General features: G+C 51.0%; 1 protein-coding gene across 4 annotated transcripts in view; it reads left to right on the forward strand.

Annotated features, from left to right (window-relative positions):
• Positions 1–20883, forward strand: part of LOC100547960 (protein CEPU-1) — a 252773-nt gene that overhangs the window by 217322 nt on the left and 14568 nt on the right. For all 4 annotated transcript variants that reach the window (XM_010723617.2, XM_010723615.2, XM_031556864.1 and 1 more), the window contains one exon: positions 14403–14528. In XM_010723617.2, coding sequence (XP_010721919.1) covers positions 14403–14528 — 126 coding nt within the window. The remainder of the gene's footprint in view (positions 1–14402; positions 14529–20883) is intronic.

A 20883-nucleotide genomic window follows, 5' to 3' on the forward strand; every position in this document is an offset into this window, starting at 1 on the left:
TGGGGCTGGGCAAGCTGGGCAGGCTGTCCCGGCCCCCAAGAGTCACTTGACCCCTTTGCAAATCACTTTAGCATCTGCAAGGCAGAGATAATAATTGTCACCTACTTCACAGGGGGGTTGATGAGGATTAATTTGGTAATGTCGACAGAGGTCTTTGAAGATGGAATGCGCTATCTGAGAACTGAGCATTATTATTAATTAGCAATTATGGCATGGGGCAGGAGGGGGAAAAACAGACCCTGGAACTTGCACCAAGCACTTGTCCCTGCTCTCAATGCACTTTCAGGCTCTCCTGGTGCTAGAGGGACCGAGTGTGCTGGTCTCCACTGGGTGCATGTCCTGCAGTGCATCCTCCTTCCTGGGGACACTGGCACAGGGAATAGTGGGAGGGATGGAGAGGTGAATGGTATTTCGGGTATGGCCAGAAGCAAACCAGTAAAGAATGTCATTGCTCCCATAGAGAGAGAATTGGCAGGAGACTGAAGTGAAGGGAAGGGAGGGGTAGTGATTCATAGGACGTGGACCGTTTTCATTTCCTGCATCCTTTTATGCCTCGTGTACATCACAGCTGTGGGTAGTTTCTCTGCTTTTCTCCCCTGGTGAACTGCTAACACTGGAATCCAGCAGGTTCCTCTAAGCAGTGCAAATGCAGGCCCTGCACCACAGTGCTGTAACATCCCAGGTATGTGGGGGCATGCAGTGATCTCGTTGGGGCCATTCCCACCTCTCAGCACCCTGTAGTTCCCTTTATTTCCATGCTTCCCAGCATCAGCTGTGCGTGCTTTGGTTGTGTCAAGGCGAGCTCAGTGCAACTCTTTGCTACTCCCACAGAGACACACAGGTCACCCTCGGGTCATTCTTCTCTGCAGAGCAAGAGCCTGCTCTTCTTTGAGCCTTTCTGTGCACGCAAGCTCCCAGCAGCTCCATTCACCCATGCTCTGCAAAGGCTTTCAGGGGGAGGTCGCCTGCATCACCTGGAGCCATTCAGCAGCAGCTCTGCAAGTGCTCTGCAAAATCTCTCAGCTCTCCAGGCAGAGCTGGAGGAGGACGTTGGGTTTCTGCAGGTCTTGCAGGTCTTGCACGAGGCATCCTCCACCATCCCAAAAGAGATGAGCATCTCCCCACCGCCACGCACGGGTCCCAAAGTACTGTTCAGAAGCCTGGCAAAGGCAGCGGTGGGTTAATGAGGTGGCTGCCATTTAATGTTACTGCAGTCATCTCTTTTGTTTTACTACGTTAAAATATTTGCGGCGGAGCGGTAGGACCACTGTAACGTGATAGCGCTGCCTTAATGTTATTGTTACCATGGCAACGCTAATGGCAGCTCAATAACATTATTGCAATTTAATCTTACGACAATAAAATTAAGGGGAGAACAGTGAGACCTCAACAATGTAATGTTACTGCAGTGACAGCGCTGTTATCGCGATCGCGGCGGTGGAGTCAACGCAGTGTAGGGGAACACGGGGACCAGTGTGTATCGTTCCTATAGTAACACAGAGGCATCCGCACAGCACAGCAGGGATGGATGGAGGAGATGGGGCCGGTGTGGCCGTGTTGCAGCTCCCGGGGCCGTTGGCACGGGAAGGTCACCGTGCTGTGAAGTCGCTCTGTTGGCCCAACTCTGCGATCGGGTGTTGTTATCGCAGCCTTTCTTCTCCTCCGTCTGTACTGGAGCTCTTTGGAGCAGGGCTGTTGTTTTAGCGGTAGTAACTCTGCGGGGAAGGATTTAAAGCACTGCCTCCATCTAGTTCCAGATCCTTCTGCCCGGCGTTTTATAGCATGTGGCTGTTATGGAGCGATAACGTTTTATATTTATATGTCATCTTTCATCGTGAAGGATCCCAGCACAAGCTACAAATTATGGCCGTGCTGCAGGGCCAGGCAGGCAACCCGGCACGCTGCGGTGATGGAGGGGCTCCATCCAAGGGCACTGGGGAGAGCTGAGCACCTGTAACTAAGTGAGCCATTCTGGGAGGGCTTACCCTGAGTCCCCAAACTTTGTGACACTGGGTTTACCCAAGGGGATGGAATGCAATGGGTGCAGCCTTGTGCATCCTGAGCCACGCTGGTTGCATCCAGCGGGCTGCAGCTCCCCTCCTCCTGCACCTGTGGGTGACCCCTGTGCACTCCAGGTAGGACCCACCATTGCCTGAGTGGGCATGGGAAAAGGACCAACAGAAAACACTTTCTGAGTTTTCAGCATGAGGAAAGCTCACCCTGTTTCTGGGGTGGAGATGGGTGGGCATAGAGTTGGAACTGGGACAGAAGGACTGGGAGGGAGGGAGAACTACTGCAGGGTATTTGGTATTGTAGTGGTGGTCATTTCAGGGGGTGCTTTGCAGCTCGGCACTGGGCATCAGTGTTTTGTGCAGCACCAAGCATGGCAGCAGTGGGATTCAGTATGACTCAAGCAAGAAGCATCCAGTTTCTTGAAGGAGAACCCAAAATCTGTACGATTTGGGTGCAGTTGTTGGACTTGAGTACATTTGTAGGGCTTGAGTGCACTTGTAGGGTTTGAATGCATTTGTAGGTTGTGGATGCATTTGTAGGGCATGGATGCATTTTGGGGGCGTGGATGAATCTGTAGGGTTTGGATGCACTTATAAGAGTCGGATGCATCTTTAATCTGCAGCATGCAGCAGAAGGACAGCATCCCGATGCCATGCACACCGAGTGCAATTTGCTCCCAGCTCCAGGGGAGGGAGTCAGAGCTGCTGCTCTGTCCCTGCATCCCTGTCGCATCTATCCATGCTTGCTGTGCGCTCGCTTTGTCACCATGCCTAGCAGGCAGTTTGATGCCCAGTGTGCTTGCTACTGCCCCACAGTTACCACCCTCATTACCTCTCCTGCACGTCAGGAGAGTATCCTGGCGTGGAAGGCAGGTTTCAGTGCTCCAAGACCTTCTGCTCTCGCCCCCTTGGTCAGCAGATCCTGGCCAACCCCCCTCAGTACGTTTGGAGCCTGGGCACGGTGCTGCCCGTCTGCCCACATTTCTCCATCTCAAGTGCAAATCTGGACCCGCTCAGCAAGGCAGCTGCTTGGCTCCCCTCGTGCATCAGCATTTGGTTGCTGTCCATGGGTATTTGGACTCTGACCACCGCTCTAATTCCTTGTTTGTCCTTTAATAAAAGACCTGCGAGCCCCTTGACACCGCAGTTGGAAGCGGTGGGACCTCACGTCCTGCGTGCCAGCTCGCGTGGCAATCTGGTGTCACATCCATCCTGCCAACCCGGCTCCTCCGGGACTCACATGTTTGAAAACAGGAGCAGCAGCTCATCTCCCATTCACTGTTTTTCTCCATCATTTGCTTTATTAAATATTGATTTTCTGTTGCATTATTAAACCTTAAGTCCCGAGCATAAATTCTGAGTTGATACTTTAATCTGGCTCTTCTTTTTGGCCTTTAGAGCTGATTTTATGGCCAGTCCCCCCGGAGCCTGTCCAGCCACAGCGCCCTGTTGCAGCAGGTTTGGTCAGCTTGGTGTTGCCTTCACCATTGCCATAGATAGGGCAGCACCTGTGGGGGTCCATGGTGAAGGGTGCAGGGGGCCAAGGGTGCGATCTTGCAATGAAAAAATGGCAGATGAGTTTTAGGAAAGTCAGGATGTGTGTTACAGAGTGCCGCCCTCGCTTCTTTGGGTAGCACATTCAGACTGCAATCCAAAAGAGGAGTTTTGTCACGGGCAGCAGCATGGCATCCTCCTTTGTGCCCCCGTCTGTTTGCTCCCCAGGGCTTTTGCTTATTGCTTTGCCAAAATTGCCACACTCAGAGGCAGGCGGTGTGGCTGCAGATGGCGATGTCTTGTCCTGAACACATCTCCTGCGTGATGCTGTCCAGAGCTGCGCTTTGCTAGCTCACAAATCCCAGAACTGGGCTCAGCCAAACCTCCAAGCGTAGCTGTGGGGACACAGTGGTGGGACAGCTGCCAGCCCATGCAGGGATGGCCACCAGCACATCCCTGATAGCCCGGCTGGGTCGCACTGCCCTCCCCATCCCTATCGCGGAGCCGCACGCAGCGCTTCGGTGCCAGGGCTGCGAGCTGCCAACAACCAGGTGTCGGAACATGGATCCTGAGCCAAGCTGGCTCTGCGGCCAAAAGGGAGGAGGGGAAAAGAAAAAAAGAGGCAGAGGAGCTTGCACACGGCCTTTGGATACCTATCCAAACGGAGCATGCTGGGCAGTATGAAATCCGCATCTGGCAGCCGGAGCGCTGAGCAGTGATTTAAAACCCGGCTCCCAGCGGCAGGGAAAAGGAGGCAGAGTGGGAAGCAGATGTGAACACAATGCTGGAGATAAAGGAGAGGCCAAGGGAACAGCTGCTGGAAAAGCTCGACAAATATCTGCGAGCTTAAGGACGGGCTGGAGGGGTCACTGAGCCTATGGGAGAGTGAAGGGGGGGAAATGGGGCTTTTTTGCTTTGGAGAGGTTGAAACTTGGAAAATGAGACTGGGGACTGGAGGCACACGTGCTGGGAGCTTTGTGCTCTCGTCCTGCTGGCTTTTGTTTTGTTTTGTTTTTGCTTTTTTGTTCTGGTGGTGCTGTGAGAAAGAAAGATTTACAGAAGGAGATGGGAGGAAAAATGGCAAGTGGGGAACGAGAAGGCAAGGAGCCTTGAAAAAAGATGGGGAAGTGTGACCTGTGGGAAATGCGTGTGGAAATGAGTGGACGGTTAGACTTGATGATCTTGGAGGTCCCTTCCAACCTTGGTGTTTCTATGAATCTATGAAATACAGGTCCTGAAATATTGCTGGTGTGAGTTTCCTGGCCCTAATGATGGAGCTGGATCAAAACATGGGGCAAGGCGGTGATGGTGGCAGCCCCATGTGGATGTCCATGGGCTCCCCTTACTCTTCCTGGGGTCAGTAGAGATGTCTGTCCATGCCATGCCCTCTGCAATCCCTTACTTGCTTCATCCTGAGAGCTCCAGTTTTCATCCCACTCCTCTTTTGCAAGCACTTCTCTCACGGAATTAATTCTTTCTTGCAGTGTTTTCCTTCTCTATCTTTTCTTCTCGGCCATGTCTGTCTGAAATAATATTTTTTGCTCCTTCAGCAGCAGGGCTATATAATTGATGGCCTCGCCAAGCTTTCTGAGCTAAACATTAAACCCTTCCTGCCTTGGCTCCAGCCGGAGTTCATTACTTTCTGAAAAGCTTCGTGTCTGTTTGTGCTCAGATTATTGTTGTTGTGGAGGGGAGGATATTGTCAGCAGAGAGAGAGGAGGAGGGGCTGGATTTGGCCAGGATTGCTTTGTAATCAAATCCTGCTCGCCTGCTTTTTAGCAAATTTTCCAGCCTAAAAAGGGCTCTTTTAGTGAAATTGGAATACCGGCACCCTCCTGGAGGCAGGAGCACAAATCCTGCCCCTAAGTAACGTGCAGCAGAAGGGAGCTACGTGAGATGTGTCTTTCTGAAGCTTTCATTCTCTCTCTCTCTTTTTTTGTTTGTTTGTTGGTTTTTGTTTTTTTTGGCCAGACGATGCAGTAAGTTTTTTTTCTCTTTTTTTCCCCTTCTTTTTGCCTTACCCCACTCCTCCTCCGGGCTCCCCTTCCACCTCAGTGCTTTCTCAGCCCTTAAAACACAGCAAGGCGGAGGTGATTACAAGGATTGGAGATGCAGTGACACTTCCCTGCCAACAAGTAATTGATTTATTAAAGACATTACAATACATTCATGGTTGAGCGTAAGAGTTTCCTTTGAACTCGCTCTAAAATCCAAAGGGATTGTGGCTGTTTGTGAGTACAGCGGGCAGAATAAATCTGTGCTCCCCCCTCACCTCCCCCTGCTCTGCTGCAATTTCATTTCCCTTTGACTGGCACAAGTAAATATCACAGCTCGACAACTCCCGTCCAGTGACCGGTGTGATCCAATTTAATAGCATTTAAAAATTCAAAGTGATTGTTAGCCAAATGGAAATGTAAGATTTCGTACCCAGCCTGCCTTGGGGAGGAAGGGAAGAATAGGGGAGGGCGAGGGGGATGTAGACAAATGGACTAGATAAAAAATAATGGAAAGTAACTTAATTAAAGAGGCTTGAGCCAAGTTAAAAACAGTGATGATTCTGAATCTGAGAACCGCAGGTTTTAGAAATGAAAAGAGGAAGAGGAAAGAAAGGAAACTCTGGAGAAAGAGCCTCCAAAACGATTAAATGGAAAGGAAGGAAGAGTAGGAGGGAAGGGGTAAAAATATTCCTTCCTTCCTTGGAAAGTACGAGCGCAGGGGGAATACGCAGCGCCATCGGTGAGGCTGGGCATTAGCAAGACAAATAGGAAAATTAAAGGATGCTCTGGGGGAAGATAACTCCCTGTGGCTTTTAGGGCTTTCTCAGAGGCGCGAGGGTGGCCAAGATGAAGGCTCGAGGGTTTCATTGAGGAGAAATGGGAAATGAAGGCACATTCCTCATGGAAAACAAGAACAGCCCCCGCGCACGCGGAGCACGCTGCTACCCCTGCCTGCCGGTGCCTTTGCTTTAAACTCTGTCCAACTTTGCATATGTGGGTAGAAATTTCTTGATGCAATTTTAATCGCAGCTCTGTGTGGATATCTTGCTGTGCTCAGCACAGCCTGGCAGGATAGCAGGTGCTGGTTGAGCGTCAATCCTAACGGGCACCTTTGGGCCATTTGTTCTTTGGGTCTCGTTTCCCAATAGTACTCCCATGACACGTGGGGGTGTTGTGACAATAGGGTTAATGCCAGCACCGTTGGCAGAGCCCAAGAAATGAACATGATGATGTGCACAGGTACTGAGCACCTGCAGCGCAGTGTTGAGCTCCATGCACATCAAGGCGAATCGAGGCAGCAGGGACCATCCTGTTCTCCAGCATCGTTGAACCTGGAGGGCTGACTGTGAGGACCTCCCTTTCAAGGAGATGATAAGGAGTGAGAGGTGTGGGTTGGATGATGTGGGTCATCACACAAAAACTAGAATGAAAGGTAATGGCCTCAAGTTGTGCAAGACCAGAGATGCTCTATGGGATGAGCAAGGGAAGCGTGGGGACTCCCACAGCCTCCAAGGAGGGAACACAAGCTCCAGGCTGTGCAAAGAAGTGCTGAAAGATGGAATGGGGTGGCTGTGGGATGGCAGCTCTGCCCCAGCATGGATGATGGATGCGCTGGCGGGTCGCATGCTGAGCAATGTGATCCCAGGAGACGAGAGGAGCGGCGGCATCTGGAGGCATAAATCACCTCGCCCACGGCTCTCGTGAGGCTGCCGGGCACTGCTGACCTCCTGCTTCATGAGCAGGCGAGCAAAGGGGTTGGTCAGCAGTAGCAGTGCTGGCCTCGAGACCTCCTAATCAGAAGATAATGGGGCCGTGCTCCCTGCCCAGTCCATTTATTTTTCACCGGAGTTGAACGCGAGCAAAAAGAAAGGGATTGAGGAGGATTGAGGAGGCTCCTGAAATTGATGGAGCTTGGGGTGGAAGCACAGGAAGAACAATTATTTGGGGATGCCAAGGCACGGGGAGGAAAAATAACAGCAAGCAGAGCCGCTGCCGGCAGTGGGGAGGAACAGCTTGAGGCTTTGCAGGCAGATGGGGGATTTGAGGACACGGCAGTCGTGCGTATCTCCAGCAAGGTTTATGGCTGATGCGTGGTTCAGGATTGCTTCCATCTGACCCTACGGTACACACTGTATTTTTGTGTCTCATTGGCACAGCCCTTGGAACAGTGAAAGATGTCTCGGAGAGGGCAGGAGGGACAAAAGTAGATGAAAGAGGCCAAAGGGACACAAACAGAGAAGAAGATACGGATAGAGCGCAGCAGCAGCTCAGCCCAAAGTTGGGGCTTTCTCTCTGTTCCACAGGAAAGCTGTGAATCGCGGTGAGTTTGGAGGTGGGAGCATCAGGCGACCATTGCAGCCATCCCTGGGCTCCTGCAATGAGATCAGTGTCGGTGTGGAAAGAGTAATCAGAAACACTTTGTGCTTGAGCGGGGGGAGAGGGAGCGCGGAGGAGAGCGCGAAGATAAGAACAAATATGCAAGAGCATAGTGTGTTTTTAATGGAAGGGAGATTTATTTCTCTCTGTGTCTTTTTAAGCCTCTAGATAGATCATAAAAAAAAAAAAAAAAAGCAACCCACACACAACCTGTCTGCTTGAAATAGCCGAAATGTAATTTAAAGAGCATCACTTTAACTAATACTTCACTTCAGAGACACCTGCCCTATATTCATTGGAGATGCGGGCTGCATTAGAGCATCTGATTTATCTTTGGGAAGGATGTTGGAGCTCTTTGTTCCTGTGCGTTCCTCTCTGCAAGGGAAGTGGTGTGGGCTGGCTCAGCAGGCTCAACACACATAGTGCCCATCCTGGAGTGGGGAGCACTGGAAGCTGTATGGGGGGCTGCTGCAGGACCTGCATGCAGGGCTGGTTATGGGAAGAGGAGCTGAGTTTCACGAGATGATTGTTTAGGTCCCTTCCAACCTAAGCTGTTCTATGATTGTAGCAGGATGGTACGTGCATCTCAGTTGACATGAGCCACAGTTGCATGTAGGGTGTAGTTAAGTAGGACTGTCCCCATGCAGAAATCTCTCCACCTGTGGTTCCTGTGTCCACAGGCTCTGTCTATCCTATCGCATCTTAATATCTTAACATTTCTGAGCATCATGGTGCATCTGGTGCACCTTTTTCTTCACTGTCTTCCTCCCTGTTTTTTTGCCCATTGCTACTCCATGCAGAGCAGGGCTCAGGCATCGAGCATCCCTGCAGCTCACCGACAGGCAGCAAGCAGCTTTACCAACCAAAAAAAAAAGGGGAAATTCCACAAATCCAAATGATGATTTTCTCCCAAGGCGCGACTCGGATCCAGCATCCTTCAGCATCCATCACAAAGCAGGACCTGCTCTCAGGCACTCAGCCCTGCTGTGGGACGGCTATCGAGGACGAGCAGGGGAGAAACGGAGAGGAGAGTTATTGTCAAATCCCTCACTCTCCCTCTCTGATCTGAAGTTCACTTGTAATATTTTTCTCGACTCCAGTTGCTAATGCGTTTTGTTCTCCAGAGTGCGCGTGGCCCGACTTCCCGCACAGCCTTTAATTAGTTTCTGGATGATGACATCTCCTCTGAGAATCGTCTCGTCGTGTCCCTCCGATCTCGGGGGGAGATAAAGGAATCTAATAAAGACGTTCAGCATTTGGAGGTGATGGGTTTGACAAGCTTTGTATTAGCGAGGCGTCGTGTTCCAACTTTGCCGGGCGCGCTCGTCCCCACGCAGTGACATCTCCCAGGGGTCCGATGGAGCCTCCAGCAGCACCCAGGGGACCCTGCAGACCCCACATGTCCCCACGTCCCTGTCAGTTTGATGGCCGTGGAGGTGGCTGTGTGCAGTGCTGTGATGAGAGGTGTCAGCGATGCTGGGAAGATGACGCCGGGTGTCTCAAGGCTCTGAGATCCTTCAATTTTCTGCTTTTCATGAGGCGTTGCTTGTCTGGCAGGGGGAATCCCAGGTGACTTGGGGGCAAAAAGCAGAAGCTGAAAACTAGATCCTAGCTCTGTGAAGTGTGCGTGGAGCCGAAAATGAGATCTGTCTAGACAGGGAGCTGATCTGTCGAGCAGTCTTTCTTCAGCTGCATCTCCTCATGGCTGACAATAGGAAAACTTCTTTAGTACAGCATTCATTCTTCTTTTTTCATTTTCGTTTGCATGAGAAGGATGAAGCGTTTTCTAAAGGAGGTCTGCACCAGTAGGTTCATTTTAGGGAAGGAAGTGTCCAGTGCAGTTCAGCAGTTTGGTGGATGCCCCATCCCTGCGGACACCCAGGGTCAGGGATGGGCTCTGAGCTCCTGATGGAGAGCTGTGGGTCTCCCCTGTTCAATGCTTGGAGTGGGACCAGCTGGCCTTTAAGGTCCCTTCCAGCTCGAACCATTCTATGATTCTATGATTCTAACCTCCTTTGGGTGCCATAATGTGAAAGCAGATATTGGGTCTCTCAAACCTGGATTCTGGCTGTACACTGAAGCCATTTATTAACAGCCATGCTAAGCAGAATCTTGCTTTATTTCCCAAGATGTGAGGCTTGGGAAGCAGATGGGAGCATAAAGGGTCCTTCCAGAGCCTCAAAAGCAGGCGACCCAGCATTAAGGCTGCTTGGCCTAATGGCAGACGACCTGCACCCACCTCAGAGTCAGAAAGAAGCCGTCATGCTTGAGCTCTGATTCTGCTTTTGTGCCGTGTTTATTCTGGCACATCCCTTGTTGACGACGGCAGGAGCAGCGCAGATTTATGCTGTCGTAAGTGGAATCAGATTGGGCTCCCTTTTGGCACTTAGCTATAAAGTTTGTCTGCAGAAGCCCTGCGGCTCATGCGGTGAATTATATCTGCGTTCACAAATACTTTACTAATGAATGATTGGGAACGTCTTTCTCCCCCCTCCCCCTCTGAGTTATTTCAATGCCTTGCCATATAACCTGCTGCAGAGACAGGTGTAAAAAATTTGGTGTCCTCCAAGCTCGGAGAGCTCTGCTGCAATAGGAGGCATTATCTGCTCGGGAAATCATTTAGTTACATCTCGGCGCTGTATGACACATCTCATTACGCCTTGCTTTAAAACGAGCAATTGCCATTAGTTATTTATTAATTGCTTATTAAGGTCATTATGTATGTCCTCTTCGTTTCCTGGCTCGTCTCGCAGTGCCAGGTTTGTGGGGGGGGGGGGGCTGAGCCCTTCGGTGAAGCTGAGCCAAGGGATTGTGCAAACCCAGGGTAGGGTCTGCACCCAAAATTGGAAGTTTTTTATATACAAGCCTGCATGACTCAGGACATCTCTGGTGGCTGCATGTAGCTCCTGTTCCTCTCTCTGCTTCTGGGGATGCTTTCTGTTCCTCCTACTTCATGGGCTACTTCCTCAGTGCAGCTTCTGAGCTGTGCTGCTGTTATGGAAGGATGATGCCCTCTCTGCTTTCCTCTTATGGTTGTGTGAGAGTAGCAGCACCTGATTTAGAAGCACATTTTAGGAAACAATTATTATTAACTGAAAGAGTGATGCTGCACTGCTCAGCTGCCCAGGGAGTGTTGAGGTCACTGTCCTTGGGGTGTTCCATAACCATGAGGATGTGGCACTGAGGGATGTGGGCAGTGGGCACAGATGGGTGTGTTGGGGTTGGACTTGGGGATTTGAGAGGTCTTTTCCAACCTTTATGATTCTAGCTTGGTGCTGGGGTCCCTGCACCCCATCGCAGCCAGCCCTGCTGTCCTTCAGTTGTTGGTGCAGCAGTGTGGGCTCAATGTGATGCTTGGCAGTGCAGTGAGCAGGGCTGGGGCTCCCAGCAGCAGGGCCCTGCTAGCAGTGTGCTGTAAAACATGGAGAAGTCTGTGAGTAACAGTGGAAAGTGTCTGTTATTAAAGGCACGAGCTCTGGCAGCCTGATGCTCAGGAAGCTGCCAGTGCACATCACAGATCGCCTGCAGAACACAAGTCTGAGTCTCCCTCTTTTTCTTGCTTCAAGATGCTTTTATAGATGTTCTTTGCTGTTGCCTTTGATCCGGAGCAGATGTTGCTCATGCTGGAGGATGGAGGTTTGCATGTTTTATGAGGGGGAAGCAAGCCTTACCAGCAGAGCCCGTCTTGCTGGCAGGCTGCTGGCGTGGGCAGTGCTGGGGCTCTCCAGCAATACCCCATGCACTGATAGCAGGCGGAGATGCTGCAGCCCTATCTCCTATCTTGGTCAGGATTTAGGTGGCTGAGCCAAAAAACGCAGTTCCTTATTGCAGGCACCCTTGAAGGCTCATGCTGGTCTCCTTCCCCTGTATCTGTTGGCGAGCTTGCTCCAGACCCTGGGCTGTGTGTGTCGATAGGGACAAGCTGGATGCGGTGCAGGGACTCAGCATCTGTGCACAGCACTGCGTTTGGCTGCTGCAGGGTGCATGCAGGGGGTGTTTGCACCTGCGTAGGCTCTGGGATGGATGCTGGGAGGTTCAGCCTGTGCCAGGGCCAGGAGGGTGCGTGTGCACACAGCACAAGTTGGGGAATACATCTGTGTAGGCAAGTGCATATGCTTGGAGCTGCACAGGCATCTATCACCTGACTGAACACCCTGAGCGTGTAACGTGCCATATGGCTTGGTTAAATATTTAAGCACGCTGCTTTCTGTCCCTGGGACTCCGTGCATGCAAGTCCAGCCGAGCTCTGGGTTTGCAGTTCGGCACTGCGCTGATACCTTTCCCATTACTGTGGCAAGAAAAAAGGGGGGAAAAAAGCAGAATTCAGATCGATGAAACACCAGCCGGTCTCTGGGGAAATCTGCACTGTGTCACTGGAGCAGCTTGGCCAACACTGCCATGTTTAATCACTTCTGAGCAGGAGAGATGCTGAACACAAAAGGACTGCCCGCAAGGAGAGGTTCCCGCCTGGGAAGCAGGCATTTATTTAGCTTTATTTATTTATTCATTCCCGTTGGGGCGCAGCTCCATCTGCGTCCCGCGCTCAGCAGAAGGAATTTCTCCTCTGCCCCAGTGCTGCAGCAGTGCCGACTGATGGGTAAAGCTTTGAATGCAGAGGGAACGGCAGCACCGGCGGCTGTTAAATAATGTTAAATATATACTTGCGATCACTTATTTATCGAAGTTTCCCTCTCTAGTGTAGTAAAAGCCTTACGACGTACCTGCTAAGTCTCAAGAAAGGCATTTTACATAGTGCGCGTGGTTAATTATTCAAACGTTTAATTAGCATACAATAACTGTCGCGTTAAATCCTACCGCTTTTAATTTAAGTGGTTCCTAAAGACTTTGCTGATGCTGTCGCTCTCCTGCTCCCCAGCCCTCACCTCATCCCAGGCAGGCTGCAGTGCATTGCTGGAGACCGACCGACCGCGGGCCATTCCCAAAAGCTGCATTTGCACTTGTCGTGCAGATTCTCCCACTGCGTGGCCAAAGCCATCATTTCACCTCCCCTTCCCATCCCCAGCAGCACGAAACACTGCAGGAGCGCTGGTGCTGCTCTGCTGGGCAGGAGGAGGAAGCGATGCCCTTCAGAGTGTATTTTTGGGAGAAGTGGAAACCAAAGTTTGATTTGTTTTGATTATGTTTTAGAATCTGGTCATTTAATTTGATTGCAGATTTCTATCCGTCACCCGTGTGGATGCAAATCCCTGCGCGCGGCACCGCAATCGCAATGCAAAGGCTGAATTTACTGTTTGCCAGTCTCAGTGAGCTCGGCAAAACAAGCCAGATATGAGTGATGCGAATCCGTTAATTAAAAACGTCGCCAAGGCTCCTCCTTGGTACGGTGTGTATTGCATGGGAGATGGCAGATAACATCACTGTGTGGGACCGACAACCGGAGTCAGCTGGGCTCCTTAGGATCCTACAGTCATTAGGATTGGAAAAGACCTCTGAGATCATCCAGTCCAACTGTCCACCTCCCACCAATACTGCCCACTGCCCACATCCCTCGGTGCTGCATCTCCATGGTTGTGGAGCACCCCCAGGGAAGGTGACCCCACCCCTCCCCGGGCCTTTTGCTCCAGCACTGCTCATCCCTTCAGCAGCATCAAACCCCCATGGCCTGTGTGATTCCAAAAGTTGTGAGAAGCACGCATTGGTTTCTTGGTTTCTCCCTACTTGTAGCACTTTGTCATTAATTGAATCTCCGTGGACTGCACGGCTGTTGGCAGAGCATCTCCCAGCCGGCCATCTCAGGAGATGTGTGCCCTCATGCTGGGCTTAATGACACTGATGAATTTTAATATTTCCTTTGGTGTTGCCTTCACAGCCGCTGTCCTGCCCAGAGCCCCATTCTGGGACCTCCTGATTCGGTGCATGATTAGCAGATTAGCCGTCATGCCCAGAGCAGCAAAAAAATGAACTCCCAGAAGCCCTTCAAAACAGGGAATAATTCATTACCCACCTTGATTTCCACTTAAAATGTACTTTAACTACACTTCCAACTACAAACCCTAAATCACCCTCGTGTTCACAAAAAATCCATCATTTCTTATTTTATTGCACGGCACTGGCATGACATAATCCCTTCCAGAGCGTCTTGGAGTGCTTTACGGATCAATAAATTACTTACCTGCACAGCAGAGGCAATGCGTGCAAGGCCATTGCAGACATTGCAGTGTGTGTGCAGCAGCTGGGATGGGGACAAAAAGGGACGGGGTCCTTGGGAACAGCAGCTGGGTGGGGAATGCCCCATTTGCTCCCCGTCTGTTTCCCACCATCAGCCCCTTTCTTTTTTATGTCCCCTCTTTGGGTCTGGACCCATGCCATGTGCACGCTCAGGGGCTCGTGTTGCACTGGGGTGGCAGATTTAAGGCATGGAATTGTAGAGTATTGAGTTGGAAGGGACCATAAGGATCATTGAGCCCAACTCCTGGCTTCACACAGCACCACCCAAAAATCAGACATGTCACTGAGAGAGCTGTCTGGTTACAGTGGTGTTTTCCTCTTTGTGTCGTTGCAGTGTCGCCGAAAATTATCGAGATCTCTTCTGACATCTCCATCAATGAAGGCGGCAACGTCAGCCTCACCTGCATAGCCACGGGCAGGCCAGACCCCACAATCACCTGGAGACACATCTCACCCAAAGGTAAGAGTCAAACATCACCCCGAGAAGGGCTGGGAGGTGCTGCTGGCTGCTTCGCCTGTTGCTGAAGTTGCATAAAGAAGATGGTGTGCACTGAAAAGATGTGACTGGATGCAGGAGTGGAGGGGTTTTGTTAGGGAAATATCCAGCCTGGTGGCTTGGGAGAGGAATAATGTGGGTTTTTTTTCTTATGTGGATGGTTGGTGGTGGCTACCAGGTTGGGGTTGTGCTGTGCATTGGGAGTGCTGGGGCTGCCACAGCAGGTGGCTGCGTGTGGCACAGGGCTGCGTGCTGAGAGCCCCCCAGGGAACCTCACACGTTGCATCAGAGAGGGGCTGGAAATGGTGCAAAGCAACAAGAAAACACGCGGAGCATTAATTGGTAGCCTTGTTAATTGGAAAGCAAACCCTGAGCAGAACTGTGTGGGTGGGGCTTCTGGGAAGTAAATTCCCATACACACCCGTTCGGGGCTGTATTACTTCAAAATCCTTTCCTCGCTGTTTTTGGGCAGTTGGATTTTGCTCTTTGTCTGCGCTGTCGGTGCCATCTCAGGCTGCTCTCTTGACAGGAGCCTCTGTAAGATACTTTTGTCCATCCCACACCCCTCCTGCCCCCAGGACCCTCCTCTCCCACTCCCTGCCCCTCGCTGCCTTCCTCCCTGCCCCCATCCATCCTCTCCTAACCAGGCTCCCAGCTCCCAGTGCCTCTCACTTTCACAGGGGCTGTTTTCGCTGTTTGCTGCCATCCTGCAGGTTTCTTTCCCCAGGGAATCTTTACCTGCGCTTGAACCAGATGTTTCCATTTTACTTAGGACTTAGCTGCTATGGAAACTGAGGATGCATCACGAGAGGAAGAGTGAGCTAATCAGAAATTACCTGTGGTGCTGTGTAATTTGCAGCAGCAGCTCTTACCCGATTTTGGCCATGATTAGGCATTCTACCTTCAAAGCTCGAAGAGAGCAAATGATTGCAAAGATTTACCTGGCTCTGCCTGCCTGACAGAGGAGGGTGCTGAGCACAGGGATGGCCCAGGACAGCTCTGGTGGCTGCGTGTAGCTCCTGTTCCTCTCCCTGCCTCTGGGGATGCTCTGTTTGCCTGTTTCCAATTCAGCATGTATACAGGAGAGAAGGATTTGAAGTAGAGGGACTGAAATAAGAGCCAGAGCAGGTGTGCAAAGGTGCTGTAGAAGGTGCCAAGGTGATGACGAGCTCCCTGGGAGGAGATGCTGTGGTTTGGAGATCCAAGACCCAAAGCTGGCTGCTGCTATGCCAGTGCTGGAGGAGCTGCTTCCCATACTTGCACCAACGAGTGCTCCTCTGCACAGCAGCACTTCATGGGCTTTATTATTTTCTTGGCAGCTCTCAGTCTGCTCTGTGGTTCTTAGTGGGAAATGGAGCAAATAAGAGTATTTGCTCACTGGAAGGAGCATGCAGTCTGGTTTCCCAGAGGATTGACACCAAAGCAGCTCAACTCCTCAGTGATCCATCCCACTGCAGTCCCTTCCCAGCCACCTGTCTCCTATCAGTGCACAGGTTGAAATGGAACAAGGAGGAGGTGGGTGCAGACACACATTCCTCCATCTGAGGGCTCTGCTTAGAAGCCACAGCTGTGACAAGGGGTTTGGGGGCTGCACCTGGCAGAAAACCCATTTGGGAAGCCAAGCTCCAGCACCCAGCAGGCCAGCTCCATCCCCTGTGCCAAACCCATTGGGATGTCAGTCAAGAGGTGTTCCCAGCAGGGTGAAATGTCTCAAAGTTCCGAAGGCTTCAGATGTATTGGTCCTGGCACCACGGTGCTGATGCCATCTGCAAACAATGGTGACCTGCTGCTTAATGGTGTGGTTTTGGTCACGCAGGTGTTCCCATAGTTACTGGGCTCTTTATGTGTTTTTTGGGTAACTCTGATGTTGTCATGGTGATTGCCACGTTGTCAGTTTGGTTTTCATCTCTTGGTGAACAAATGCATCCGTGTGGCAGGCACGAGACTTGTCTTGCCTCCTGTTAAGCTCAGGAAAAGTGCTGATGAACTGCAGTGAGTGGCACCAAGGGCTCGCTGCTATCCAGAGCCAAGGGCTGCATCCAACTCGTCATCCTTAACAACCCTTGATAGACTTTTCTGCCACGGTTTTGTCTAATTGCTCTTTGATTATTGCTATAGTATGATGGATTCTGGTGTAAGGCTTAAGACGGGAGGCTGCCAGGGTAGGAAAACATTATGGTTTGGCTTGATGGTGTATCTACTCATAAGAGGGCTGATCAAAAGGTCTTTATAGCGGGAATCCCTCATTAATCTTAGGATTAGGCTCGGCAATGAAAGCAGGAGCCCAGCCCTGCCCCACAAGCGCAGTGCTGCATTGTTGCTGGGCCAGCAGCACCTGGAGGGGCATGTGATGCTTGGAGGGCCCCATCCTGCCATGACCCAGCTGTCCTCAGTGAGCAGCTCTGTTAACCTCTGCTTCCTCCCTGGGAGAGGTGAGACAGCAGTCCGTCGCCTGGCAGGGCTGAGGGGAGGCTAAATGCATTCAGGACGTGAGGTGCTTGGGTGAGGGAGTAATCACAGCTTGTATATGCACTTAAGATAGATGAGACATGGTGGCCTGATGTGGCAGAGGTCTCTTGAGATCGTCTGTCTATACATCAGCAGCAAAGCAGCGGAGGGACTCTGGGAGAAGTGTGGTATATTTGGATTTATTGATTCTCTCTGGCTGTTGGCAGGGCTTAAAACAAGAGGAAAAGCTGCTGAAAAAACATCCAGCTTGAGGAGTTGCATGTCCCCAGGAAGGGGACACGTCCCCTCCATTCAGATGTTTGTCCGTTGAGTGCATTGCTTGCTGCACTTAATCTTTGCAGATCCTTTCTGGATTGCAGGCAGGAGATGCCTTGGAGCCTGGAAAGGAGGCACTGAGAGAAGCAAGGGGAATCCTTGTCCCCAGGGAAGGCTCCCTGTAACCATGCCTCAAGTTACCACTTTCACTTAATGACAGAGAATTTTCTCTCTGCTGGTCATTTTGACAGGGAAATGACTCTCACAGAGAGCAGCTGATTTGTGCAAGCCTACTGCTGTGTTCCTCCTGGATCTTATGTATGTTTTTACACTGTCTCTTGGCTCTTATTGAAGGTTCAGAAGGCAGTGGAGAAGGCCAGTGCACCTGTCTTGCCTTTCTTGTCTGTATTTAGATGACATTTAGTTGTGTGAATCTTCTTGAGCTGAGCAAACGCCAGAGCCAACTGCAGCCTTGGGGAAAGTAGGGGTATGAGCCCCAAAGGACTTTTGAAAATGTTGTACGGGCCATCAGCAGTGGTTTGTGAAGGAATTGAACCTCTTGTGTCTGGAGCAGAGAACCAACCCTAAGCTGCATCGTTGGGTTGGGTTGGGTTGAGTTGAGTTGGGTTGGACTGAGTTGGATTGAGTTGGGTTGAGTTAGGTTGGGTTGAGTTGGGTGAGGCTGGGTTGAATCTGACTGAGTTGACTTAGGTTTAGTTGGGCTTGGTTGGGTTAGATTGGGTTGACCTGGACTGGGTTGGCTGCTCTGTCAAACATGAGATCCCATCTTGCCTTGTTGTATGTGTTCCCCTGATCTCAGAGGCCTTTCTCCAGCGCTGAGGCCCTGACTGCCTGCAGAGGCCAATGTCCAGGATCTTGCAGAGGCTCAGCCAACAACCCTCATCCTCCTTCCAGGAGGCACTGCAGGCCTGGGCTCCAGCTAAATTAACTGAAGCATTTCAACAGGCTCCAATCCTGTCGGCAGCTCAACCGTCCCCTTGTTTACTGTTGAAATAATTACTGCTTTGCCATAATATTAGCTCTGAGCCGTGACTCCATTACCATTATCGCCGGAATATTACCCATTTATTATCTCCCAGCAACCCTGGAAGATGAACACTAGGCTTCAGAGACCAATTGTTTTACAACAGACAGGATCTTGGTGTGCATTGTTTAATGAGGTAAACTACATTATAGCCGGCATTAATTTGGCTGCAGTGCACTCCACTAAATCATTGTTAACCTGTAAATCTGCCACCCATTTTGATGTGCATTTAATCAGTGCACTCAGGACAGATCCACTGGGAGAAGGGTCACTGGTGGCTTATTTCCATTGGTACCAGTGTGGCACGGGCAGCAGTTTTTGGCCAAGGTGAAGGCGGTGCTGGCTTGCAAAGTTCTTGTGCACACGTTGCAAGCAGCAATGGGATCCTGCCAGGAGCAGGAAGAAGATTTAGCCCCCAAAAGCTTGCTATGGGAGCAAGATGGGGTAGGAGTGACTTAATCCTGGGTAACACATCATGCATGTTGGGTGCTGAGCTGTGGACGGCTCTTTTTAGAGATTCCCCTCCAATGCTATGCCCTTGTTCTTCTTGCTATTGTAAAGCAACAGGAGATTGTGTATATGTGTGTATATATATAAAAGTAATATTTTAGTTTCTCCACATGGTGGAAATGAACCCGCTCAGCTGATTTGTTTGCATATTTGGCACAGCCGCCTTTACAAGATGCATTTTCATACAAAAATAACAAGACCCCTACCAGCTACAAATGAGGCAATGCCTTTCCATTACAGAAAGGAGGGGAAAAAAAAACAAAAAAACCTCTGTGCTTCAGCATATTCCCTAAGCACAGCTTTGCAGTGTCACACTTTCGCTCCTCACCAGAGGCAAAGCGTGCTCAGCTCCCTGAGACTGGGGGGCTGCACGCAGACCTGGGATGCTCTTCCCAAGCAAAAAGCAGACAGCTCTGTCTGCACCCCAGGTTCTATCCCTGAGCTCATCCCATTGCTCACCGCCTTCCCGTGGCGTTGCAAGAGGCCTCGATCTGCCTTTGCACCGTGCCCAGCACAAGGGAGCCGCAGCCCCGTGCAAAGCGATAGCAAGAAGAGAACAGGAGATTTATTTGTCTGGTTCCTGAGCCGACCCATTTGCATGACAATCTCGTAAGCCCTGCATACACACAGCAGCAGGACCGGGGAAGTTTCCATGTGCTCCCAATGCGGACAAAAACCCCAACGTGCTGACAGCGTCGGCTCGCCGGATTTTCTGTCTCTTCTTTAGCAATCAGAGCTCTCCCTCCTTCCCTGGTTCATGCAGGGCTTTGTGTCGCTGGCTCGGGATCTGCCTTTCACTCGGCTGGCATTTGGAAGCAGAGGAAGAGCAAGGAACGGGAGTGTCTGAGATGCAAGAGATCTCCACACAAATTAAAACCTTTTATCAGCCCCTAATAGCTGTGCAAACTAATTATATTTGGGCCAAACTTTGCCAGAGACTCCCTCGAGGTATTATTATAAAAATCTGAGCTGTGGAAACGCGTCCCCATTCTGTCAACACCAGGTCGCTTCAGCTATAGAAAACTCGTCTCATTTTAGCTCCCGTGATGCGCTTTGCATAAGCCATGGCAGTTGTTTTGGGGGAGGAGAGAGCCTGGCCAGGCTGTGTCACACATGGGCCAAGTCCTCCCACCCCATTGTGGTGGCTATTGGAGATACAGGGATGTGTCCGTCCCTGGAGGGATGGGAGGTTGCAGTGAGTTTGGTGCGTCTGTCCTCTTCTGATCATAGGGTCAGCATCACCAGCATCTCACCCACCGTGGGCTCCACTGCTGGAAAGGGTCTGCAGCCACGTGGGCAGTGTGAAAATGCTCTCCTTGGTGCCTGCACTTTGCTGGGTACGTTCTGGTGGTCTTAGAGCTGATTTCCCCCAGATCTGTAGAATCATTAAGGTCCAACCATCCGCCTACCACCAAAATTAGCCACTAAGCCGTGTCCTTCAGTACCACATCTACAGGTTTCTTTAACACCCCCAGGGACGGTGACCCCACCACCTCCCTGAGCAGCTGTGCAGTGCATCACCACTCTTTCAGAGAAGTTTTTCCTAATATCCAACCTAAAATTCACCCCCTCCTACCCAGCATCACGCTCTGCTCCCTTCCTTCCCCGTGCTCACGCTGAACCAGGCACCAAGTCCCAGTGCACCCCAGTGTCAACAGGTGGAAGCAGCACATGGAGATGCTTTGATGGCATCTCCTGACAGGTTTGTCCCCTGTTCCCATGCCACCGTTCCCCTGCCTGCCTCATGCTCTTCCTCTGTGCAGATTGCTGGCTAATGGGGCGGAGCCAGTGAGAGTGCTCTCTATTAATGGAGCAGAATATAAACAGAATAAAGCCTTCATTTCCCAGGCTGTGATTTCATTATTAATATACTTTACAGTTCACAGGTTGTTCATTTGCTTCCATGTTTTCTCAGCTGGTGTAATCTGCGGCTTGGAGTGAGAAGAGTCATAAAATTTCCATTTCCAGTTGAATGTGCGTCCAATTCGCCGTGAAATGTTTCTCTCTGTCGTGAATATTAAGTGCACGAGGAGTCAGTAG

This window comes from Meleagris gallopavo, chromosome 26 (assembly GCF_000146605.3).
Source record: "Meleagris gallopavo isolate NT-WF06-2002-E0010 breed Aviagen turkey brand Nicholas breeding stock chromosome 26, Turkey_5.1, whole genome shotgun sequence".
Taxonomy (NCBI): Eukaryota; Metazoa; Chordata; class Aves; order Galliformes; family Phasianidae; genus Meleagris; species Meleagris gallopavo.